The following is a 27755-nucleotide window of genomic DNA, read 5'->3' as shown; positions in this document are numbered from 1 at the left end:
CAGTTCCTTACTGACCCATCCCAAACTTTAGGAGTGGGAAGGAACTGAATCAATTCCCTCCCTGTCCCAGTCCCTTTCTGCCAACTTTTCTTTGACTGCTTCTGTCGCCTATTAGTACCACTAGGCTAGTATGGCTGGGTTTTTCTGGCCTTTGCTGAGTGTTTACTGCCATTGTTTCTCTATCTGTTGTTGGGGAGTTTCTGCTGCTGGACTGGCACTGGGGCTGGCACTGCTGGACTGGTTCTGTCCCTTTTACTGATGGGCTTGTGTGGCTGTCCCTGGTGTTGCCATCTATGCTGCTGGGTTGGCTGTTAGCTTGGCCACACAAATTCTGCTAGCTTGGTGGGGTTGGTTTTGTAGTAGTGGCTGCTACTTGTCAGATGAGTGTTGCTGATATATGACCCCAGGTTCTTTTGCCCAGCCACCTCTTTTCCCTGACTTTTATCTTTATTCTTGCCTTGACCACTGCTCTTCTGTAGCCTATCCATACTGTTGCTGATTCTCTCCTGTTCACTCACTTCTCTTCTCTCTCTTGCCTACCACTACCACTCTCCAGAATCATCTTTGCTGATGTGCCATGTTGTCACCAAGCCCCTGGAGTCTCACCTGCACTCCAGAATGTCCTCTCCCCTGAAATGTGGGAGGGGCCTACTATTATATCTTTTAGATGCTTGTTGAAGATTATCTTTCCAACCAGTCCTTCCCCGTATAAATGTTGGATGAGCTTTGTTTTGGTTTTCCTTTTTCCCTTTCCCTTTTTAATGAATATTTAAAATATTGTTTTTATTGTTGTACTTAATTTATATTTATTGCAAATCTTTTCAAGATGTGTTTGTATAAAGAAGTGGTATGCAAATATATTAAGTAAATACAATAACATTCAATTTTTTAAAAAATCTAAGAAAGCAGGGGTTTGGTGTTGCAAAACATTCAGAGTGATTAGAAGAAATTTCACAGAGCTTACATTATAGATACAAAGCAGCAGAAGGCTGCAGTGATACTTTCTAAAATAAAACCCTTCAAATAAGCAGAAACAACAATCTGGCTATTCAGAGTCAAAAAATGGGATACCAGCAGACTGCTGCAACTTATTGGGGTTCCATCAGCAGCAAAATCTGGGCCAAAATGTCCTTTATTAGATTAAAAAAAAACTAACTGAAATTTCCTTATGACTTTCTACACATTATAAGTGTATGAAAAATGATTCACAACTAAAAATCACAGTATGTTTGTGAAGACTTTCATACTCCTTGCACCCTTACTTAATATCAATTACTTCTACTCAGCTTTAGTTTGAAGACAGTCTTCTGTTGTAGTGGCAATGCAGAAGACCATTGTTATTTCAAGGAGTTTAAGTAACATATTTTGATTTTCTCCCTCACACGAAGAAGCTTAGAGTTTGAGTTACGTATACTAATGTTTAGCTGGCTTGTTTTTTATTTCTGTTTGAAATGGGGGTGGGGGGTGGAGATAAGAGAAAACCCCAAGATTGCTTTTGTTAAGCACTAGCTTATCTGTATAGCTTCCCAGGCTCTTGGGTTAAACAGGTGGTCCAGACCCTGGTAACTATCCAATTAAGGTCAGATCCTCCAGCCTCAGCACCATGGAAACAGGGTCACAAGGTTTTAGGGCCAGACTTCGAGAAAAGCCTTAGGATTGCCTTTTGAGTTTAGGAGCTTCTGCACAGACCTGAGCGCTGGGTGCTGTGGAAATGGAGCCGCCCTGGGGTTTCTCCGCTGTCTTTATTAAGGGGCTCCTGACATCTTATGGGAGACTGGGTACCAACATGCTTGGTGTGTTATGATTTTCCTTTCTTCGTATTATGCTGTGTATGCTTCTATTTAATCTGTCTAAACTATGTTTCTGTTTAAACCTGTTTGCTTAAGTTTATAATAAAGCTTAAAATCTCTTTATTCACTGGTGTGCTTATTGTCTCTGGATCTAAAAGAACCAGTTGTCTGGGCACCTGATCACTGCTTGGACACCTGGCAGAACATTTGTATAACCTGATGTAGGACTATAGTATGTGTGCAGCTGATCTAGAGCAAATAACTCTCTTGTGATTGAATCCAATTACAGTACTGTAATGGTATGTGAGAAAGACCTTGAAAGACGGGGCAGCAAAAGGAAAATCTTTTTGCGGTCAGAAAAAAGAGGGCATAGCCCACAGCTGCACAGTGGGTGGAGAAGGAGACTCAGAAGAGACCCTTCCTAGCTTCCCAGGCTATAAAGGAGACGGCGGGAGATTTGTACTTTCAGACTTGTAAAATTCTGTTAATGTAGCCTTACTAGTAGAATTAGCTCATCTGGTCACGTTTCCTGTCTGGTCTACCTAGGAAGGGTGAAAGCAATCCACCATCTCCTGGGAAGCTAAGGAGGATCCCTTCTGAGCTTCTTTCTCTACCCATTATGCAGCTGTGGGCTATGCCCTCTCTTATCTGACTGTTCCCTAGGCAGCATCTCTTTGCCTTGTCTTTCAAAGTCTCTCACATACCATTACAAGTACTAACCATGATGTGTTGAAAAAAAAAACATACAAAATTATTTATTGGACTTTAAATCATTCTAGAAATTCAAGGAATTCAGACTAATTTTTAAAGTAAGACAAAAAAAAGAATACATAGGAAAGGAGAACTAGATAATCTGAAAAGTATTATGGAAAGGAGAAATAAGAGTAGCTATGTAGAAATACCATGTTTTGTGAAAGAATATCTCTAAAAGCCAGAAAGTTGGGATAAACAGCAAAATACTATTTTTCTGATGCTCTTGCTTGGAATCTTTCCGAAGGTATCTGGCTGCTCCCAGTTGGAATCAAAATACTGGAAGATGTAACAGAATTCTTATGTCCCTACAGTATAAAGCTGAAACTTGTCTAGGGCTATGAAATATGGACTCTACTGGAAGCATCTGTAAGAAGTGGAGAGGACAATATTTCTTTCACTATAAGATCAACAAAGCTAGCAAGATAAAGGAATAACACGTCTAAGCTAGCTTACTTACTCTTGTCAAGATTCTTTGATTCTGAACAGAAATTTTCTCACTGTTTAAAATTTGGTTCTCCCGTAACAAAAGATTGTGGCTTTTGCCAAACCGCTTGATGTGGGAAAATGGGAACTGGGACAAGACCAAGTAATCAAATTCTTCAACTTTTCACCTAGAATAGGATTTGTAGCTCTCTCCTCTCCAGAGACAAAAGACTAAGTATTATACTGCTGGTGAGCCAAGCCTGTTAAAAATTACTTCTACAGGGCTCAAAAGAAAAAAAAGATAATTTACTAAAACAGGATTTCTACTCCTATATTTGACAGTTAAAATCTCCTCCTTCAGATCTTAATTTGGTAGGATAGAATACTGTATCTAAGTTATCAGTCATAGTTAAAAGGAAAAAAATGTACAAAATAGCATAATACCTGTACATCTTTATGAATTATATGAGTTTACAAATTATTACAAATATTAATATATAATCCACTGAAATAATGTCCCAGGTGAAATGAATTTACAAAGCACAGTTGTTCAAGGTTGCATTCAACATGAAGCTACTTTTAAGGCTGGGTTTGTATTCTTGAACATTCATGCCCGAAGTAGGAACTAGACAAACACTGGCAAAACATACTATCTGACCGGTGTCCACACGAATTTGCCTACTACGTGACCAGCAGTATAGCATATATCCAGATCTTATAGACTCAAACACATGCCTCAAAGTGAGGAAGTATAAAGCAACAATAAACAATAATACTACGTGGTATATTGTTACAAATTGCCAAGATAGAAAGCTACCTTGGCGAAACCATTATTTAAAGTCTGTGATCTGACTTTAGGTGAAGGTAGAACCACACAATATAGTATCTGGTGGTGAAATCTGTGACAAATCTAGATGGAATGAAGCCAAATGAAGCTGCATGAGTCTTATCTCTTAGTGGATGCCCTGAATAATGTTTAGTGGGGACCCAGAGAGGAGACTTGTTTTTTCTTTCTAAATAATATCTGGCTGCATTTGTTTTATTTCTTATATACAACAAGGAATAGGGTGTGAAGAGTTGAAATATGCACACTGAACACCCACCACATATCTAATAAAATTTTTAACATCAGTGGACTCAAAGAAGCAACTGGTCATAAACTGGAAAAAAAGCATTTACATAAGAGTAAAATATGCCAAATTATTTTCATTAGTATCTGGACCATAATTCTACACCCAATTCTTGTCATTTCAATTTTAGTTAAGCACCCACACAACACAAAAATAATATTCTAATGTAGCATATATCGTAATAAACTACATTTATTTTTACATTTTGCAATAAGGCAAAGAAAGAACGTATTAGATTATCAGCCTTAAGCAATTCCACGTTACTTGTTGCACTCCTAACAGTAATGACATGGTGTTATTTTGGCCAATATACCACAAATACAACCAAAGCCCAGTCTTGCTCCAAGCATGCTCATACTAACCTAAGGTCTCAGACCTAGAAACAACCTTGCAAACCAGCTTACTGTTGCCTGGATCCCATCGTCTAAGAGGTAAATGCAGTGCACTGACAAACACTGAGGGCAGAATTGGCTATGTGAGGAGAAACACAGAGATAAGTTGAATGGGTTACTAAGAAAGTGTGTGTGATAAAACAAGATGAGAGAGAAGAGTCAAGAATGAAGGACTGATGAGGAAAGTGGTTTGAACGCAAAGGTGAGTGATCAAAACAAAAGTAGAACTTTGGCTATATACAGAAAGTTAATGAGGACTGAACCACAAAACAAATGTGAAGGAAGAGTGCATGGCTTGAAAGAAGGATAAGATGGAGAAAGTCATGGTTAAAAGGATCTTTAGAAAGAAGGCAGCAAGACATTTGCAGGATAAAAAGCAGCAAATTGAAGTAGTATATGAATAAGATGGAAGTGTCACGAGTGCACTGCCATGGGGCAAATGCATGGCAGCGCAAACATGACAACAGATAGCCTCAAGTAGAGAGAGGAAAAGGAGAAGTAGTTAGAAAAACAAAAGAAAGCAATAGCCTGGAAATATCCTACCTGAGAGGAGCCGGCACTTGACCATCAACGCCATTGTCCCGACAACAAGCAGGGCAGGAACAGGTAGGGTGTGGTTGAGACATGCGCAGTCATGGCTCGATCACAACCAAATAAGGAAATCCGGAGAAGGGGCGGAGCAAGGATGGGGGGGAGGAACTCTGGCGGGAACGAGGGGATATATTTGAAATCTGTAACAGGCTACGCTACTCTCGGCTTTTTACTGGACAAGTACCTGTCTAAATAAACCCTGAACCTGTTTGCTCGAAGCAGCGTCTGCACGTTATTTATAATAGGACGATCCTTACATAAAGCCAAGAGTACTCTCCAAACCCGCTAGCCTCTACCAAGAATTTTTTTTTGTGAGAGAATAAGCTAGCGATGGCCACACCAGTGTGGTCCCTGACTGCAACGGCACAATGCCACAACGAAGAAGACTCCATACAGCTGGGGGACCTAGAAGTAGTCCTGGACGAGCCGGACACTCTGGAATGGGACGACGCCTCCGAACCCCAACCAGAGTCACCCCGCGAAGCGAAACAACTCCACTCCGTCGGAACATCAGCGAAAGTACTAACCAAACGACAGACGGAGCAGCAGGCGGCAGAAGCGCAAAGAGACTGGTGCCAAGGAATCGAGACCCGAATATGGTCGATCGAGGTCACGATGCAATCCATGGCGCAGGCACTCCAAGACATCGCGACGAACATAGTGGCAGCAAGACCAAGGGAGCCCGACGGCAACTCACCTCACCAACCGCCGGCCCCGAGGGATGGAGATTGGGTGCAAGACATCGTAGCCCACCGGCACGCAAATCTTCCGGCCGCACCTACCCCGACTCAAGCGCGCCCGAAAAGCAACCCGAGGGGTGAAGTCACGAAAGACTTTGGCGTGAAGTTTGACGGTGAGCTGGCAAACCTCTCCTTCTTTCTGGCAAACGTGACTGATTATGTACTACAACAGGGCCATAACTTTACCTCTGAGAGGGCAACAGTCTCGGCCATAGCCACCAAATTGCGGGGCAGAGCCGCGGATTGGTATGTACAGATGCTGGACTCTAGGGACCCAGCCCTGGCTACCTGTAACGCATTCCTAACGGCACTGAGAGACTACTTTGAAGACCCACTAGCTAAGGACAAAGCCAAAGTCGCCCTTATGGGACTCAAACAGGGACAGAAATCCGTAGCAGAATACGCGCTGCAATTTAAAGTCCTAGCCAGGAAAGTCCCGGAATGGGGGGAAGCTACACTAACTGACTTATTTAAACGGGGCCTTAACTGTGACATCCTGCAATGGGCAGTGTACCGGGACAACCCGGACTCGCTAAACGAATAGATACGTTTAGCCGGGAAGACCGAGCATGCGAAGGACGTCTTCCGCATGGCGACCCGGAGCGACGAGATGGCCACCCAAGACAGAAGACCGACACCACCACAGAGAACGCCATGGGATGAAGAATGGCAATGGCGGCTGACCCGAGGGCTATGCCTCAAATGCGGCAGAGAGGGTCACAGAGCGGCGGACTGCAGCGAACCTCGGATGAGGAACCAACCGCCCAAGATGACGCCAAAACCGGTCCCCAGACCCCAACCACGGCCGCGAACACTGGCCAGGAAAGTCGCTGCCACAACGGAGACAGAGGACTTCTACTCTGAGGAGGACGCCTCCGACTCACCAACGCGACCAGCGGGAAACGACTTCCACCTGTTCTGAACGGCGTGGAGGGACAGGTGGTAGAGGAGATGCGCAGGGCTAGCAACGTGAGTAAATACGCCCCGATCCTCAGGATCATCATCGAACTGATTTTTGAGGGCCAAACTGTCACAGCAGGGGCCATTATAGACTCTGGTTGTTCCAGAAATCTAATCCACCCCTCCAAAGTCGCGGCCTTGAAGTCACCTTGCATTCCCCTCCCGGAACCACTGGAATTCCAGCAACTAGACGGCTCCACAGCGGGAGGGGGACCGGCAACCCTGGGGACGGGGGTAGTTACCCTTTGGCTGGGCACACACCAGGAAGCTATACAATTTGTGGTCGCCCCGGTAAGCCGGCCCATGGTCGTGCTGGGCATCACATGGCTAACCCGCAACAACCCCCGTATCGATTGGAAGGCCCGATCGATCGAACTTGCCAACGGGACCTACCAAGTGCCGACCAACATCAAAGACTCTGCGGTGTTAGTAGGGAGGGGAGAAATCGCTCAACCTCCTGGAGAGAACTCCCCACTGGAAGGATTGCTGGCACAATATGCCGACCTGACAGACGTATTCGGGGAGGAAGAAGCCGACGAACTACCCCCCCACAGGAAAACGGACTGTCGCATTGAATTCCTCCCCGATGTCCACCTCCCAAGGCCAAAAACATATGTGATGTCGCGGCGGGAAATGACGGCATTGCGGGAATTCATTGACAAAAATCTTGCGCGGGAGTTCATCGAACTGGCAAACTCCCCGGTCGGTGCGCCTGTACTTTTCCGCGAAAAGAAGGATGGGACTCTACGACTTTGCACGGACTATCGAAATTTGAACGCTGTATCTATTTGTAACAAGTATGCAACACCTCTAGCAAAGCAACTATTGGCACACCTGTGCACGGGGAAGGTTTTCTCCAAGTTAGATGTGAGGGAGGCATACTACCAGGTACAAATTAGAGCGGGCGACGAATGGAAAATGGCTTTTAACTGCCCATTGGGCTCGTTCCAATACAAAGTCCTGCCATTCGGCCTAGCGGGAGCCCCGGGAGTCTTTATGCAACTCATTAACGAAGTGTTACATGAGTTTTTGTTTAAAGGCGTGCTGGTGTATTTTGACGACATCTTAATCTACTCAGAAAATGAAAGAGATCATGTGGAACTCGTGCGACGAGTACTTGCTAAACTCAGAGACGCCAAACTGTACATTAAACTCTCGAAATGCGAGTTCCACAAATCTAGCTTAGATTACTTGGGCTACAGGATATCTGTACAGGGGGTGGAAATGGACCCGGGCAAGGTCCAGGCCGTCCTCGAATGGGAAAGGCCCTGAAAGCGCAGACAACTACAATCCTTCTTAGGATTCGCCAACCACTACAGAAATTTCATACCGGGGTTTTCTGAAATTGCACTGCCACTCACGGACTTGTTATGCATGCGAGGCATGGGGGAGACCCGCAGAGTGAAAAACCCGAGGGCGGTACTCAACTGGACACCCGAATGTCAGGCAGCATTCGACCGGTTGAAAACCCTATTCACTTCCGAACCCATCTTAGCCCACCCTGATCCTGAAAAGGAATTTGTAGTGCAGGTAGATGCCTCCGACTTCTCCATTGGAGCCATCCTACTACAAAGAGACGCCGCTGGAGTCCTTAAACCCTGCGCATATCTGTCTAAGAAATTTTCCGAAACGGAGCGGCGTTGGCATGTTTGGGAGAAGGAAGCTTTCGCCATGAAAACAGCCCTAGACCACTGGCGGCATTTCCTAGAGGGGGCAACCCACCCCTTCGAAGTATGGACAGACCATAGGAACTTGGAAGCCCTTTGAACGCATTGACGCCTAAACCCAAAGCAAATCCACTGGGCACAATTCTTCAGCCGGTTCAACTTTGCATTGAAATACATCCCGGGGAAGAAGAACTTCCTAGCAGACGCACTCTCTCGACTGCCCCAGGATGATGAACCGGCCCCCGAGGTTATGGGAACAGTCTTTTCCGCATCCCAACTGGGCCTGACAGTGACTACCAGAAGCCACGCCGTGGATCGGGCCAACCCTCACACTGCACAAACACCGGCAGAGCCACTCAACCCGGGCCGCAGGCGCGCACGAGAACTGGGGGGGATTCAGGCAGAATTCGAGTCCGCACTGAAATCTGACCCATGGCTCCTGGCAAACCCCGGGAAAGTGACAATGGAGCAGGGACTCGCATGGGTTAGACAGCGGCTGTATGTCCCGAACACACAGCGAGCGACAGTACTTGGGCGTTCACATGATAGCAAGCAGGCAGGGCACTTTGGATTCCTTAAGACTCTCCATTTGCTCCGGCGCCAATTCTGGTGGCCATCGATGCAGAAAGACGTCAAGGAATACATAAAGTCCTGCCCTGTCTGCGCAGCGACCAAACGACTGCCGGGAAAACCCCAGGGATTACTGCAGCCAGTAGCTAGCCCCGCCTGACCATGGGAAGAAATCTCCATGGATTTCATCGTCGAATTGCCACCAAGCCAAAAGAAAATGGTCATCTGGGTCGTCAAAGACTTCTTCTCCAAACAAGTGCACTTCGTGCCCCGCGCCTCCGTCCCAACGGCACAGCAACTGGCGAAGCTATTCCTGACCCACGTGTACCGCTTACACGGCTGCCCACCCCGTATAATCACAGAAAGAGGGTCAAACTTCACCTCCTGATTCTGGAAGGCCTTCCTAAAACTCATCGGTACCAAAAGGCCCTCACAACAGCAAACCACCCTGCCGGAGATGGCGCAACCGAAGTCCTTAACTCGACGCTAGAACAATTTTTACATGCTTATGTGAACTACCAACAATCCGACTGGGTCGAGCTACTTCCACTCGCAGAGACGGCGTACAACAACGCCGTCCATCAAAGCACGGGGAAAACCCCATTCGCCGTAGTCTCGGGCAGAGACTTCGTCCCCATACCTGAGCTCCCGCAGCCATCAGAGGCACCGATAGACGCCGGAGAATGGGGCACAAAAATTGCAGAGTCCTGGCCAGTCATCAAAGACGCGCTCAGGGAAGTGCAAGCCACATACAAACTCCACGCCGACAAACGCAGACGCGAACAGCCGAATTTCCAAATAGGGGACTTGGTATACCTCTCAATGAAATTTATCAAGTCAACCCAACCTTCCAAAAAGCTGGCGCCAAAATTCATAGGCCCTTTCCCCATCACAGGAATAGTAAACCCGGTCACGGTAAAACTAGACCTCCCGCACAACCTAAAACGGCTGCACCCAGTATTCCACTGCAGCCTCCTCAAGCCAGCAATCCAACACTCGCGGTGGCATCCGCAAGAACCAACCCCAGCGCCCATCATGATCGACGAGCAGCAGCATTTCAAAGTACAAGAAGTACTGGACTCCCGCAAGTACAGGGGCACCCTCCAATATTTAATAAAATGGCGACATTTTCCCCAACCCGAATGGGTAGCGGCCCGCGACATGCGAGCCCCCGACTTAGTCCGCGAGTTCCACGACGCATACCCTGCCAAACCAGCAGTTTAAAAGGACTTTTTTCCCCCTTGGGACCCCCCCCTCTTCCCCAAAACACCACCCTCAACTTTCCGCTGGGGAAGGGCAGTATGTCACGAGTGCACTGCCATGGGGCAAATGCATGGCAGCGCAAACATGACAACAGATAGCCTCAAGTAGAGAGAGGAAAAGGAGAAGTAGTTAGAAAAACAAAAGAAAGCAATAGCCTGAAAATATCCTACCTGAGAGGAGCCAGCACTCAACCATCAACGCCATTGTCCCGACAACAAGCAGGGCAGGAACAGGTAGGGTGTGGTTGAGACATGCGCAGTCATGGCTCGATCACAACCAAATAAGGAAATCCGGAGAAGGGGCGGAGCAAGGGTGGGGGGGGAGGAACTCTGGCGGGAAAGAGGGGATATATTTGTAATCTGTAACAGGCTACGCTACTCTCGGCTTTTTACTGGACAAGTACCTGTCTAAATAAACCCTGAACCTGTTTGCTCGAAGCAGCGTCTGCACGTTATTTATAATAGGACGATCCTTACAGGAAGCAAGCGTAGAAAGATATGGAGAAGCATGGTGAATTGTGAATGTATAAACTAAATTTAGTTAGTCACGCCCAAAGCTATTTAATAATTTAAGGAATATTTTTCCATATAATTCAAACTGCAGGTAATAATTCTCTATTGTCCAACAATAACATTTTCTGAGTTTTTTGAAACTTTTGGTAAAAGCATAATGTGCTTGAAATGAAAACAGTGAAAAAACTAATTTTTTAATGAGCCATGATTTCACAAATCCTAATTATGACAAGATAATTATAAAAGCAAAAATAAAATGTGGAACATGGTGATTGCACGTAGGAATTATTAAATAAATCTCAAGAATTGAGGGAACATTCATTTCTTTACCTCCAAGGATAGCCAATCTCTTTATGGCAGTTCAATGCTTCATCATCACAGTGGGTATCATAACTTGGACATTTTTTCATAAAATATGCATTTCATGCATTTTTTCATAAAAATATGCAGCAACTTGGAATAGCCAGTGTGTATGAAATTTCAGCCTGAAGACCATTGGACGTAATATTCACTATCCCTCCAGCTAACAACAAAATTTGGATTTGATACAAAAAATATAACCACAGAAGAGCAAAATTTAATAGGCAGCATAAAGGCTGCTGGTATCTTTTGACGTGCCTGTTAATCCATTTTTATAAGCTATAGTATTCCCAAATAAATGTTAATACGGGATGTTACAAATGCTGCACAACATTTCAAAATTACACATTAGTAGAAACTCTAGCACATTCTTCTAGGCTCTTATAGGGAGGCAAATAACTTCCTTTAAAACAAATGAACAGGAATTGGGGTGTTCTATCCCCAATTTAAGATTGAAGAGTCCATTACAAAATTGTTCTACACTTGGTAAAAGTGTTCCTTCTCACCGTGAAAAATTGAAGTTAGTTTTTCTAAACAGAGGAACAGATGTAGTGACCTTTGCACAAAATGTAATGAATCAGCCTTGAGGACTACAAGATGCTTTTCCTATGGCAAAGTATAAGAAATCCATCTCCAGCTGCTTAATAGTCATCTATCATCATCCTGCACAGTATTTTTAGGTTCTACAAGAGACATCTACCAAGCAAAACGTATCCACCTTTATAAAATAGCCTTGCTTTAAAATAGTATTTGATCTGGCACTATAAGCTTCCTTGATTCTAATATCCTTTCTCAGAACTGATGGCAAGATACGTTTAAGTTTATCTATACATAATATTCTACCTCCCATGCAACCTTTATAACACAGTTCCCAAAATATTAACAGCGGGGGCCACTGCAGAGAAGGCCCGTTTCCTGGGTCCCACCAGATGAAATTCTCTTACAGACGGGGTCCGTAACATGCCCTCTCTGGATGATCGGGTGGGGCGGGCCAATGTAATGGGGAAGAGATGGTCCCTCAGGTAACCTGGCCCCATGCCATGTAGGGCTTTAAAGGTGATAACCAACACCTTGAATTGGACCCAGAAGCAAACTGGCACCCAGTGCAGTTCGCGCAGCAAAGGTGTTATATGTGCCGACCTAGGGGCACCAAAAATGGCCCGCGCGGCTGCATTCTGGACCAGCTGAAGCTTCCGGATACTCTTCAAGGGTAGCCCCATGCAGAGCGCATTGCAGTAGTCTATATGGGAGATGACCATACAAAGAACTGAAATTGCTCACAAAAGAAGTTCCAACATACTCACAAAACTGAAAGCACTATTATATCAAGAGGAAAACAATCACACATTAAACACCAACACTACTAAACCAAACATCTACCATCCACTCTAGTCAAAGGTCTGGGGAAATAGCCAAATCTGAAGAACTTGTTTGAATAGGGTCAAGATGGGGGCCATACAAATCTCTGGGTGGGGGACATCATTCCAGAGGGTAGGTGCTGCACCTAAAAGACCGACTTCCTATATCCTATCAATGACCTGAAGCATGCCAACTGCCTGATCACATAGGATGGGCAAAAACTATGGAAGTTAGATGGTCTCTCAAATAACCTGTGCCATGAAGGACTTTATAGGTTATAACAAGCAGCTTGAATTGCACCTGGAAGCCTATTGACTGGTAACCAGTGCAGCTCACAAAGCAGAAGCATGCCTCTTACTCCTAATCCCTGTAGGTAGTACAGAAGGATACCATGGTTGATGGTACAGAAAGTTATTGAGAACCAGGATGGTTGCACTAGCCCTGTCCAGGTTCCACCAGAGGTCATCAGCAACATCAATACTGAGATGTGACCAATGACATCTCAGTATTATGTCCCAGTCTGAAACCTGACTGGAAAGGGTCTAGGGCCCTCTGAAGCCTTAACCTGACCACCTTCTCAACAAACTTCTCTTAAAAGGGAAGGCTGGAGACTGGACAAAAATTCACCAGGATTGTTAGGTCCAGTAAAGGCTTCCTGGGCAGGGGAAATATCACTGCTTCCTATTACTTTTGTTGTGCTTTACTTTTAATTATATATTTTTTTTCAATTTACCAAAATATTCTCATTACCTTCCTCAAACAGTATTTTAAGTGTAGAGGTAGGATATAAATATAATAAATAGATGAAGACACCTTGATAAGGCTAGAGTTCAAATTGTGGGGAGGCTTCTAAGTCCATTCAACCAATGGTGCTTAGAAATATTACCAGAATTTTACAATGCATACATGCCAAAATAAAGAGAAACTTCTATACACTAGAAACTTGGGTATGGAGATGTATGCATGGCTCCAACCCTTTTTAGTTTTCACTGTCATCCTTTCAAGTGAATACCTGAACAGTACTTTTAAGATACTATCTGCAGCAAGCAGCACTACTGCAGGCAAAAAGCAGATGGAGGAAGGCAGCACAGACCAAATGAAGAGGCTTAACTCTCTTCTTTCAGTGCCACAGTCCTCATGTGGATGGGAGCTGCCTGGGGCTGCTTATTATCATGAAAGTATGGCTCACATTCTGACTAAATTGTAAACTCACTGTTCCCACAGAGTGTAGTTTGGCCCGTAAGGAACTGGGTTCCTGTAGTGAAAGTCTAAAGGAGCTGAGGCAAGGAAGAAACATGCATCCAAATTTGCACTCCAGCCCTCACATGCTCTTTCCTGCCAGGGTTAAGCCAGAAAGTCTGTACCATTGCGCTTTACCTTGGGAATATTTTCGTAGCTTCAGGTTGTGTCATAAGGACAAACAGGGGGTAGATCTTGGGTTCATGCAGAGCAGTGTGTGACTAGGCCTTCAAGCTAATTTCATGATAATTACAGATGTGAGTTCTGTGAAAACCTGTAATGAGCACAGCTTAATGTTACTAATATTGGTAAAATATGTAGCTTAAGGAGTGTCAAAAGACAGATGATTTGGGGTTTCCCCCTTAGGGTTTCCGGTTCACCTAGGTTGTCTTGTACATTGGGCTGCTCCCAGGGCCAATAGCTGGGATTCCTGCCTTGGAGGATAAGGGAATGCCATTTTCCCAGACTCCCAGAGCCAACACAGGTGCAAGGGAAAGGAACTGCAGCAACTTGCAAGTAGCAATTAAGAAACTGTTTGAAACAAATGAAACTAAACGCAGTTCTTAAAAGTTACATAAACTACCTCCAGAGAAGATTCTCACTGGTTAATTTCAATTTTCACACGAATTTCATAGCCAGAAGCAACATCAGTATGTCATAAGGACCAGGGAGTGCCAAACTGGGGCTCCATAGTCCATAATCCCAATGAAAAGGAACTTTAAATTGTACTAAAAGAGTAAGATATTCTTTGCCATCCCTGAAATTCCTGTGATCTTTTAATAATTTTGACGATCAGAACCTAGCCGATCAGATCAGAACACATTCTTTTATTATATTTCTTTTGGTTCATCACAGTGACTATTTTGTAGTGAAACTACATTAAAAATATGACTGTCACTCCCCACCCTGCCTTTCTTATCTTATGAATGGAACTGGAAAAATAAGGTCATATGTCCCATCAAGTATTTGCGCTAACAAAACACTCAAAAGCAGTGGGGAATGGCATGCAAAAAAAAAAGGGGGGGGTCAAATCAACTATGTTTCCTTGTGGTTACTGATCAATGTTTAAGAAATAAAAACTCCCCAATGATAATCCAACCCTTACCACAGCACCACCCTGCATCTTAAACTACCACCATTGCCGTTAAAAGCCAAGAAACAATATAGATATGCTTTAATAACTTTATTCTGGAATTAAATTATTCTTCTTTGATATAATTTCATCATGTCCTCTAGACCATTTAGGAGACATAAGATCTTGAATATTTAAAATCTGCAATTTCTCCTCCTATAAATACCAGCACTGATACACAATATGGAAAACACAATTATAGATTTTTTTAAAAAAATCATGGGTTTAATTCCTCAGGACATAACAATTTACTATTAAAATAACCACAGTTGTAGGGAAGCAAAAGAAGGTTCAGAAAAGGCCCTAGAACTAATTTCTCTGAAAACAATAACATACCAATCTGTTTACGCTACTGTGCCTGGTCAGCCTCAAAGTCCAAATATGTTATTGGATAGGCTAAAATATATTTTAAATATTGTTAGGTGACAATATTAAAATATCTGTAAGTGGGCAGCTAAATGTATTATTGTTTCTATTAATTATATTTATATTACATCAGTTAGATTCTACAGTATCTGTCATTTAACAGAATATTCCTATGCCTCTAGCCCAGGAGACTATGAGAGTGAGATTTTTTCCTTCTTCACATATTCCTTTTGCCTTTCAGTAATCTATTCTGCAGGACAAATTAATTGTGGGAATTCCCAGAGGGGGAAAAACAATAATTAATTCTTACATTTAGATGTCACCAAATGTAAAAAAACTTAACTTCCCCACTAGCCAATCAGACATTAACTTCTTCCTTTTCCTCCTGTAATGGGAATTACAAAATTAGATAGTTTCTAATTGCTTAGTTTCTGCCTGTGGGGCATGTCAGCCCTGACAAACTGTGATTAGAACACTGATACTTTAGGCTAATTGCTATCTTTACTCAAAATACTAGATGCCACACCTTTTTCAAACAACCTATATTCTTTAGTAATCATCACAAAGATTAATTTCTGAAGCTACATGTATTAAAAGGCAGATTGTTTAAGTATGGTTTCAGAGAACTACGATTATATACAGTACCTACATTTCAATCTTAATTCATATATTCTGAATACTTGATTTCAAATATTAATACTTGATTTCAAATATTCTAGAAGAGAGTGAAAATGGTGAATTTCAATGAATTATTGACAAGATGTTTCTGTTCAGATCAGACAGAGAAAAAACAGGCAACATCCTCAAATTCTATCTCCCAATGGGGGGACAAAAATGATATCAGTTTGATATCAAAAATAACCAGTCAGTTGCAAGGAGGAGCAAATACCATAATCTCTAATCTCTACCAGTTATTTCTTGGCTCAAGACAGCAGCTCAGTGGCATTTCTGTTCACCTTTCCTGATTTCTTACCCCCATGTTTGCTGATGTATACCTCTGCAGACCAGTCAATCCTTCTGATTATGTGGAGATACCCTTTTCTGTTTTTTTAGGTGTCTGACAGGTAGATGTATGATCCTCAGCTCCATGAGGCATCTGAGATTCATGAGCTTAACACACCCTCTGCATAGTTAGATGAGCTCCAGATGAGCAACCTAATCTAGTAGATTAGTATTAGTATTTCCCTCACAGGCTGGTTGTGAGGGGATGGGAATGCTCTGTATGTTGATATGAACTCCTGAGAAAAGATAGGTTATAAAACTAGCAAATAAATAAAATAGGCCTCTGACAAGTCCAAAGAATAATTTTATCCTGAAATCAGTGACTCAATGGAAATATTTATATCCTGAAATGCTTATGAAGGAAAAATTTGCTGAGACAGTTGAAATTCGTACAGGACAGCATTATGTAGGCATCAGTCAACACAGTGGCCAAGGAGTATATATCATTTGACTTTAGGTTTCACAGTCCTTTTATTGTTATCAATGAACAACACAACATATACGTATGTTTGGGACTGGGATTCTGAAAACCTGAGAGACATAAAGGTCACTGCACAGACCCGTCTTGGCCCTTTCCATTATAGGAACCCAGTCAGGAAGAGGGAACAGTCTGAATCACAATGTGGCTTTTAGAAGCTTTTGTACACTGACTTGCATGGCTTTCCCCTCAAGCAACTAAAAGAGAAAAATTTCTCAGTCAGAATAGAACAGTTTTTCTCAACCTTGGCAACTTTAAGAGGTGTGGACTTCAACTCCCAGAATTCCCCAGCCAGCCATGGATTCTGGGAGTTGAAGTCCACACATCTTAAAGTTCCCAAGGTTGAGAAATACTGGAATAGAGACTGCAATAAAAGGCATGATTTGAAGTTCTCCCATGATTCTTTTTCAGATCAAGGGCTCCAGATCTGAAATATGCACAATTGTCACCTTATGTAGTGTGGACCTGAGTGTTTCAAGAACTGTATTATTTATACAAAATAATCAGAATTCAATATTTTTGGCTTACATTGGGGAAATACTTTTTTTCCAAAGTTGAAATATGTTATTCATTTCAGAACTGATAACCTTAGGAGGGAAGAAGGGAGGGAGTGGGAGAAAGAAAGAGAGAAACAATGGAAGCTTCATGTTTGTCCATGTACACAACCCATCTGAAACTGCTTTATGCCATTTTCACATTCTCCAAGTATGCTGTAATCCAGGAGTCTGTGCCACACAAACTTGTAAAATGGACTTAACAGCTTGCTGTTAATTCATAAAAATCCATTTCCAATAAAACATTTTTCCCACAGAAGGAACAACTGGCTTCCAAATAGTTCGAAATATCATTAGAAAAGGTTGAAAAATTCTAATAATCTTATCAAATACTGAACAATATGATGCCATTTAAGAAATCATAGGAAGCCAATTTTCTACTTTTTTCTATTTTCTCTCTATTCCTTCCTTATGGCAACTATGTGATCAAACTCTTTCCAATAAATCCTTTTGTTGTTTGTTATATTTGAAAAACTCATCCCAGTCAATAACCTATGGATATAAACAACTGCAAAAAAAATCACTGATACAGGACAACAGCTGTTGGGCAAAAATTCAATTTTTCCTTTTTCTTATGTGAAATATTACATATCAAGTATGTTGCTCAGCACCTTTGAAACTAAACAGATTATACATTGAATACTTCTACAGATGCTTATTAAGCAACTAATGCAATAGTAAAGCTTTATAAAAAGCATTTTTCACTGTACAATGGCTCACATTTAATGAGGATATTCTTACACTGAGTAAAACTTTGTGGGCTCCTATTTTTCTGTCAAAATGTACATGTGTGGTAGGGGAAACTTTTTTGTTAAGAATCTCAGCAAATGACAGAAAAATCTAAAGCACTCTATGTTTCTGTTTTTCTTAACATTTGGAACATTAATTATGGAATCCCCATAAACTCTACAAAGATGGGTTTTTAAGGTTTCAGACTCTATGAAGGACTCTGTATGGCTTCTGTGAACAAATACAGGTGAGTTGTACAATTGAGTTAAAGCTCAGTATCCCGTGTATGACTTTACTTAGTTGATATAATAGAAATAGATCTGTCCTAAACTCAGTTCTAGTCTGGGATCACATGGAGAGCTTATGAAATGGACAACTAAAATTATTAAAGCAAAGAAGCAAGCAGTTAAAAAAAAATTATAGGATCAAATCATAGCTACATTCATAATAACTAACTTTAGGGCTATCAGATCTGTGCTGTAAAACTTCAATTTTTAAAAAATAACCTGAGATAAGAGTTGTTGAGAGTCGGGCAGCATACAAGTTTAATGAATTTTTATTGTTACTGTTACAGGCAAATTATCAAAAGAAATGCAACTATTGTAAGGAGGTAAATGCCCTCCTTATAACCCCCTACCTAACACTCTAAGGCATTTGATACAAAGCATGACTTACTCTAAAACTGAATTAGTAGCTGCCTGTGCATGGTAACGATAGAGGAGGAGGCACTTGTCAACTCGAAACACTCCACCACCTTTTCGAAGATGTTCATAAAAGAAGAGCAGATCTTCTGGGGTTCCCTGAAATAGACATATTTTGTTCAAATCAAAAGAGGCTTATACAGTAAACAATTACCTTCCAAGACTTATAACATTATAAGTCTAATATAACTTACATTAGAACTTACGAATAAATTTATGTAATGGATCTTTAGAAATATTTCCTACAGCTAAACTGTAGTTAAGGTGATGAGAAAACTTTTACACTATTGGAAATATTTGGAAAAGTATTTTCATACTGTTTGATTTTTGACAACAAAAATACCCCCCCCCTCAATCTTTAAAGAACATTCTTCATTTTGAAATAGTCAATTTATTTAACTGTTTTGTGCATCATTAAGTTATTTAAAGAACCTCCTTCTTTGGTTTCCAGTCACATGAAGATTTAATGCTAAAATCAGAATTTTGTGTGTGTGTGTGTGTATACACACACACACACAATCATTTATATATGTACTCTCTGTGTGTGTGTGTAAACTTCATTCAAGAGTCGCTCTTCGAGACAGAGACAAAATTCAAAATATAAATAAATAAATATTTGAAAAGAGATGAGTCACTTGTTACCTCCTCCCCAAAGGATCTTTATGTATTCTGTATAATTAAAGGCAGAAATTAGAATTTTTGTACAAAGGAAGCAAACTATACTGTATGACCCAGTGTCCATAAACTAGCTTCCTTCATTTAAAAATATTGCTTATATGGAAATATGGAAATTGCAGTCTCTGTTCCAAACAAGATGACTATCATGGCAGAAGATTAATTATAACTGAATCTAGAAAGATGAAATTGATCATAGTTTTGAACTTGTATTCCCTCCACCAAAATTTAGAATCTAATTTTGGGGATGGGGGAAAATGAGCTAATGTTTCCCAGATCATCTCATCTTTCTATTACCATTGAAACTATGAACATCAAAGAAGAAAGAACTGAACCTGCTTTGATTTTCCAGATCCAACCTTATCTTATGGTAGCCACAATACAGAAGAATGCACCAGGTACACAAAAGAATTTGGTAGTATTGGGACACTGAGCAGGGAATTAGAAATGAAGGAAGGAGAGTAAGATTAGGAAGGTTGACTGACAAAAGAAATTACTACAGAAATGTTTTTAATCAGATCAGATTATTTGTATTTTTCTAATCCAGCTTTTCCCCAAACTGGTACTTTCCATATGTAGTTTGTTTTACACTTTTTTAGCCTGATCATCTGTTATGTTGGCTGGGGCAATAAATAGTTACAATACAAGACATCTAGAAGGCCTCATGCTGGAAGTTGATCTACTATACTGAAGTAGAGTAGGCCTACTGTACTGTATAATACTCCTTAGGATCTCAGGAATAGTTAACCATCAATTGGTGCCTGTTCCTTTTAACTGGATGTGCTAGTTACTGAACCTGAGATTTTCTACAGCTTGCATTCCACTACAGGGTTACTATCACCCTTTATGTGCTTTCTCAATAACGTCCATTAAGGGCATGCAATCAAAACATCAATCTTAAATTTGGGTCATGCCGCAGACTGTTCATTTCTGCCAAGGCTGGAAAATAAAATTTAAATAACTCTAGGAGAGGATTACTTGACATAACAGGAAAACTAGGCAAATGGGTGCCCAAGATGTCAAAGGAAAGACAACCACCACGAGCAACTTACTGCCACCTTAAAGAAAATAACTCAGACATTTATTTGCAATCCACTGAAATTTTTCTCAGTAGTGACTTAAAAAAATTGTAATTAGATATATCTCTGCTCATATTGTCTTCATTTCCTTGATTTTTTTCTACCGTAATTATTCCGTCCCATAAAGTAATTCAGATAACAAATTGAAATTGGTAAATTAAACAGTCAAAAGAGATTCCTGTAAACATAAGGGAGGCTGCACAAAGCATCCACAGATCCAGTCCTACAGACCTTTTGCTACATTTTGTCAATGTCACTCACACCCAGCCTGCTTCCTATAAACATACCATGCATAGCACATATTTCAGATTTCCAATTACAATTTGCAAGGCTACCAAGAAGCAAATGACATATCTTATTCTCCAGGACATCAACACAATATTGCTGTGCACTATGAAACTATGCATTTCTTGGGAAAAACTATGCTTTGGCAAAAATATCGTGTCACCTCACCTTGACAAGAAAAAAAAATTAGCACTCTAAATTTCCATAATCATTTCAGTATGTGAGATGAAGTGTCAATAAGTAGTCATGTGAACCACCTTTCTTCATATAAGACACAATTTCAAAATCCTATTGTCAAATTCTGTGCCTTACTTCATATAAATGAAGATGATGAATGAACATGTTTGAATATAGCAACACTATAATCATCTGACAATGTAAAATAACACACATAATCCTCAAATGTTCTCAAAACAGTGTTCATTTTTCAACCCACTCTGTTACCGAGCTGTCATGGGACTATGCTGTGTAAACAAATGTGGTTTATAGAAAGACATCTAAGATTAGTGGCATCACAATGAAAATGAATCAGAAGACCGACATACATGCTAGGTGGCTAGAGAAATAGAGGGCAGAATATGCTATATATTTATAACAGAAGGCTTCAGAAGGAGGAGATAGAAAGCAGGGCATTCTATTTGTTTTGTTGAATTCTCAGCTGTACTGGCTACTTCCTTGTCCTAAAGTGTTTCATAATAGTCCTAAGAATAATTATTTAACTTACAAATTGCTGCTTAACTTTAGGTTTCCCCACTTCCTTCTCCATCTTTTTTATGCTTTATTTTTATTGCTCATAAGTAAGCAGCTCCAAGATCCTTTCCAGCTGAAGAGTAAAGTTAAATAATTTTAAATGAACAATATTTGAACAAAATTCAACAATGAAAACTATATTGCTTTGTATTTTGATTTTTTTCCCTTAGGCATTATATAATGAAGACAAAATAATTATGTTAAATGAGCCAAGTCTCCCTCCCCTTCAATCTTTACTACATGGGACTTTATTTAGTTTCGGATGGATGGATGGATCCCCAATATAGAAAAAAGTAAAAATGTTCAGAATTATTTAAAAAAATCTCCCACCAGGAAACTGTCATCATATCTTAACAGATCCTAAAATTTTCCTAATATTTGGAACTAAATTCTAAGCAGTTTTCACACTCCAAATCCTTTCGTGTGAATAAAGCTCTGTAAACTAACCTAACCTAACCTAAACCTAAACCTAAAGTCTCATTTCCACCTTTACTCTTTCTTAAAGTCATATTTGTCAAGAGGCAAAGACAGAAGAAAGAGAAGTTGGAAAAATTGACATGACTTAATTTAAAACCAAAGAAGCAGCTTAACCTGGAAGCTTTTGTATAAATCAGGCCTAACTATATTGTCCAGCTTTTTGTCATTCAAGAGCTTTCTAGTTACCCTGCAAATACTCTACTATGGATGCATTTGTGTATCCAGAATCCCCACTTGAAAGTCTTCATGATTCAGATGCAAGATTCTCTCTGAGACCCAATTTTGAGATGTGATTCTGAGTGATTCATATAAATGAATTAAGTACTGATATTCTGGGGTGCTGTTCTCACAGTAGTGTGTACAGATGAACATCTAGTAAGTATGAAAGGATATATAAAAATTGTTTTCTATAGGGGCAAAATACCACAGATGCAGCAGTAATGATTTAAAATGTCTGCTTATTTTCTGCCATTGGGTAGGTAACAACTTAGTTGCAGTTTTCCATTGTGAAAGTGAAAGGTCCCCTGTGCAAGCACCAAGTCATAGCCACTGCAATATTTTGATGCTGAAAAGAAGTATCTTACGTAAGTTTCTATCAGGTATACTAATAGGAGTATTAAAGAATTTGGCAGGGAATAATGAATACTTGCAGTGGGAATGTGAAAAACAACATAACCACCAGAAAAAGAAAACAGTAATTTCTTCAACCAACATTCTAGTGAGATTTATTCTTCCCTTGTGCTCAACATTGTGGTGATGCTATGTCAGTGGCAAAATTTAACCTGGCTTCTGTTCTTCATGTCATGCTCCAAGTGAAGTCAAGTTAGCCACATGGTTCTAATTACTGAGCAGCCTGCTGCCCAAGTTTGTGTGTGTGTCTGTGTTTGTGTGTATGTTGCCACATGCATATTTGTAGAATTTATTACACCACATACTATTCTCAGTGCTCACATATTATAAATATCTCCCCATTTGAACTACTACTTTCATCAGATTCCATAATTAAGAATACTGTGATTTAAATGTTCTATGACTTATTTCAGCACCAACGGATAGGAGTGTTACTTTAAAATATGAATATATTATCATGCCAAAATGGAAAGGGGCCCACTTCAGATAAAAAGGGTTACATGTGTGAAAAGCATGGTTGCTATAATAAGGGAGCTCCAGTGAACACTCTCCACAGAAACAGAAAAAAATCTATATTGTGCTGCTATTGATATGTTAATCATGATTAGGGTAAACATTCAGAAAGAAGCATAAAACATTAAAACAATTTCAATCCAACGCACATTTATTGAGGAAATTCCTTTATTGGGAGTTACATCAGAATAAAGCTACAGAATAAAATTGGACTGATGGAATTAAAAAATATCAGCCTAATATTGCCTGTCAGAACAGGCAGAGTCTCTTCTATGTAGAATCCTCGAAAACAGCATTACAGCCAAGGAGCACAGGTCAAGGTATATGTGTATCTTAACAGATATCACCATAATGCCCACATATATATAACTTCAATTCACTTATCTGTGTTATTCCTTAACAGATCACGGGGAACTATTGTTCTCTTTGCTTGCAGGTACATACACGCATAAGGAGGCTAATGGCTAATGTACAATTTTCACAGAGGTTTCAAAACAGATGGTTCTTCCTAGAGCTACCACCAGAGACATGTCTAAAACCCTGTTAGAACAATGCATTCATGTAATGCTTAGCCTTAGACTTTCCCCAAACCATACAAATCCAGTTAAGTCTCCTAGCTGTGTGGCTGAGCCCAAGAGCCATGCCCTCATAGACCTTTAAATCATATTGACCCAATCCCAAAACAGGAAATTGGTAATAAAGTTATAATTGCTTGGTTGTTTTGAAAAATAAAGTTAAAGGATTAACCTCCTGAAACACAAATATGTGAGCAGCCGCATTACACTTGGAAAGGAGTAAAGATCAAGTAATGGATTGGATTAATTACCTCAGCATGCTTAGCTACATACTATTAAGATATGTTGTTAAGATGACTTGTTTTAAAGAAATTTATAAGCATAATTTATTTGGCTTAAACACTCTTTCTTGGACACAGCTCAAGATCTGATCTCTGTTCAGTTTTACCCATAATGTGCCAAAAACATCAGAGTCTGCATTTTGTCTTTATTTTTCCCCAGAGCACCTAGACAAATCCTTGGACAACCTTACAATATTTTAATTCAGCTACTACTAAAAAAAAGTAGATCTAATATATTTACATTCCATCCTCCCCCCAACAATCCTACTTTCATTTTAAGTGTGAATATTCATTTTCTAACTTCAAATGTGTTTACTGTGACCCCTACTGAAGTATTTCTATGTAGTTTTCTCTTTTCAATTTTCTTCCTGAACACTGTCAACAGGTGAAAAAAAAATTAAGGATAAAACACATCTGAAGATCTTTCAGCCTCCATTAAACTTTCTCTTCTGGGATTTAAAACTAGGCAAGCAGCAGACTACATTAAGTTAGTTGTAGATTTAATAAGACTAGAATAAAAATAAAAATCAATTTGTAATTTTATCATTAGATCCCTAAAAAGCCTTTGACAAATACACATAAACACTACATCTTTGCCATACTAAATAGATTTGGACTTCCTTTGGAATTCATAAAATGGATTAAGATATTATAGGAGTCACCCACTTCTAAAGTAAAGGTTAATGGCATGTTTTATCCTACTTTTCCACTATTTAGAGGAACTAGACAAGAGGAACTAGACAAGGATGTCTACTTTCACCCTTGCTTTTTAATATTTGGTTGGAACCCTTGGCTTGTGCTATTAGACAACACAGGGAGATCTACGTAAATGAAATATACAGAGAGTTTTCTTCAGATATCAATAGATGGGAGTCATTAAACCTCACCCTTTGGGGAAAGGTGAACGCTCTCAAAATGAATATTATTCCCAGATTAATTTATATTCTGAGAGGAATTCCAGTTTTTATATCTAGAAAATATTTTCAGAAAATAAATTCTTTGTTTAGAAAATTTCTATGGGGTTCTTCAATTCCAAGAATATCTACAGAAAATGCAATTACCAATTAATGAGGGAGGATTTGGTTTTCCGAATCTGGAGCTATATCATCATGCTTACCTACTGTCAAGTATTAAATACTGGAGGCCAACAATTGGTGTTAATTTTCCAATTCGGGCAACTTTGGAATATACATACAGTATATAGCACCTTTGATTCAATGGACAGTATTAGGATCTAAATATACTAAAACTTTAGTATCTCTGAAAAAACATTGTCAGTTAGAAAGCGATGGAATGTGATGTCTAATAAAAAAAGATTTGACCCTTTTTCCCATGCCAAATTGACTTTATGGGGAGACACAACTTTAAAAATGGGGAAAAAGATGGTGATATGGAAAAATTAGATGTAAGCGGGGATACTGACTTTGGACCAACTGATAGATGATGATGAATTTTTAACATATTCTGTGTTAAGAGATAAATATCATCTATCGGATGTAACCCAATGGCAATATTTACAGTTACAACATTTGTTAACAACGCTGTTTGGACCAGCAGCATTCTCAGCTTTTGAGATACCTGAGATATTAGAACAACTTGTTAAATCCTTTTAAACTAAAAAACCTATTAGTTTTTATAGATATTTATTATCAGTAAACCAATTTAATATGCAGATGTAAAGAAATGAATGGAATAAAGAATTAGAAGTTCCTGTATTGTCTAGACAATGGGAGAGTGTTTTAACTTCTATAGCAAGAGTGTCAATGGAACTCAAATATACAACAAAAAATAATATTTAGAATTTATTGGACTTTATTAAGGTAAAGGTAAAGGTTTCCTTTGACATTAAGTCCAGTTGTGTCTGACCCTAGGGGGTGGTGCTCATCTCCATTTCAAAGCCGAAGAGCCGGCATTTGTCCGTAGACACTTCCGTGGTCATGTGGCTGGCATGACTACACGGAACGCCATTACCTGCCCACCAAAGCGGTACCTATTAATCTACTCACATTTGCATGTTTTCGAACTGCTAGGTTGGCAGGAGCTGGGACTAGCAACGGAGCTCACCCCGTCACGTGGATTCAAACCACCGACCTTCCGATTGGCAAGCTCAGCAGCTCAGCGGTTTAACCCGCAGCGCCACCGCATCCCTCTTATTGGACTCTATTACGTTTGTATAAAAAACAATTGTCAAAAACAGCATTTTGTTGGAGATGTAATAAGGATAATGTTTCTTTAAAACATGCTTCTACAATGTCCTATACTTACCAAATTCTGGGAGAAGGTAGTGGATTATGTAAATATGATTGTGCAACATAAGCTAAAATTTTCAGAGGATAATATTCTCTAGAACTATATACCTAGTAAATGGAACTTGACAACCGGACAACATAAATGGATTCTCCATGCCTTCGCTATGGCCAAAAGACTGATACTGCAGCGATCGAAAGATAAATGTGTGCCCCATTTATTCAGTGGACCTGACTGCACTTCCTACTTATGAGCAGATTGCCTATAGACGTAGACTTTGTATGCATAAGCATAATGAAATATGGGACTCATTTATACAAAATATAGGTTAAAAAAATGATAGTCGTATAAATTTATTAGAAATATATACGTACTTGAATAATATTTGTATTAGGTAAGTATATATAGAATTGCAATTGTTTACTGTTATATGACATAATAACATGTTTTTTCTTTGTTTTATTTCTTTCACTTTTTTGTTAAAGCACTTTTTATGTGTTGTTTTCCTTCTTTTTTTGTAATTAAAAATGTAAAAAATAACCCCCCCTTTCTCTTCTGGGATTATGGTATACTTTCTGCAATACAATAAAAAATATACTTTTGTTACTAAATTTCAGGAAAGTAGTGGTGAGACCAAAGCTCACTTTTCCTTGCCGTAATTAAAATTATGTAAAAGGGGAGAGCATGTTGGAAAATAAATTATTCTGAAATTTTTAGAAATACATATTATATGGACAGAGAAACATTCCTATCCCTCAAATTTCTTCCTGAGACATTATTGATCCTGCCATACCTCTAGAGAGAAAGGAGATCAGCTCAGAGATATAACGTATGTCTGGAAACACCAGACAGCCTTCTCAGTCTGGGCCTCTGCATCCAGAGCAATTTAACAGTCCAATTTCCAATTTCTCAGTAGTAGCTGAGAGGAAGAACAAAGACTATATTTGTGCATAATTTGTAGAAACAGTATCTTCTGTGCTGAGATACTTTACACACACAATAAATTTTATGACTGGCCCAAGGTCACCCAGCCGGATTTCATGCCTAAGGTGGGACTAGAACTCACAGACTCCTGGTTTCTAGCCCAGCACCTTCACCACTAGACCAAACTGGCTCTACTAGATCAAACTTATAAAGGACAGTCCTCCAGATTTATTTATTTTATTGGTTTTGCTCTTGAATTTCCCTTTATAAAGCAAAGTTATAAAAATAAACAATTTATTTTTTTTTATCCTTAAGAACCTATTTCAAATTTGCCCCTTTTTCAGGTTTGTCCTTTATTTTTCCAAGAAAATATAGTCACTGTACATATAGTGCAATAAAAAAAGTAAAGCAATAAATACCCCACAATTATTTTTTGTGACTCCCTGAGCCTCTCAAAATTATGATGCCAGAATTCAATGGCAAATTGATGAATAATAGCAGAGTGATTTCACCCAGTTTGGGGGCACAACAATAAATTTCTAAAAAGTGTATTAAGCTTTCAGTAAACTTTATGTGATTTGTTTTGTGTGCAAAATAAATAAAGATTA

The 27755-nt window shown here is 40.0% G+C and overlaps 1 protein-coding gene across 4 annotated transcripts in view; it reads right to left on the bottom strand.

Moving 5' to 3' along the window:
- B3GNTL1 (UDP-GlcNAc:betaGal beta-1,3-N-acetylglucosaminyltransferase like 1) overlaps positions 1–27755 on the bottom strand; it is a 189335-nt gene that overhangs the window by 30652 nt on the left and 130928 nt on the right. For all 4 annotated transcript variants that reach the window (XM_063292645.1, XM_063292647.1, XM_063292646.1 and 1 more), the window contains one exon: positions 18686–18810. In XM_063292645.1, coding sequence (XP_063148715.1) covers positions 18686–18810 — 125 coding nt within the window. The remainder of the gene's footprint in view (positions 1–18685; positions 18811–27755) is intronic.

The sequence above is a fragment of the Candoia aspera genome, chromosome 2 (assembly GCF_035149785.1).
Source record: "Candoia aspera isolate rCanAsp1 chromosome 2, rCanAsp1.hap2, whole genome shotgun sequence".
NCBI lineage: Eukaryota > Metazoa > Chordata > Lepidosauria > Squamata > Boidae > Candoia > Candoia aspera.
This window is presented reverse-complemented; position numbering and strand designations above follow the sequence as displayed.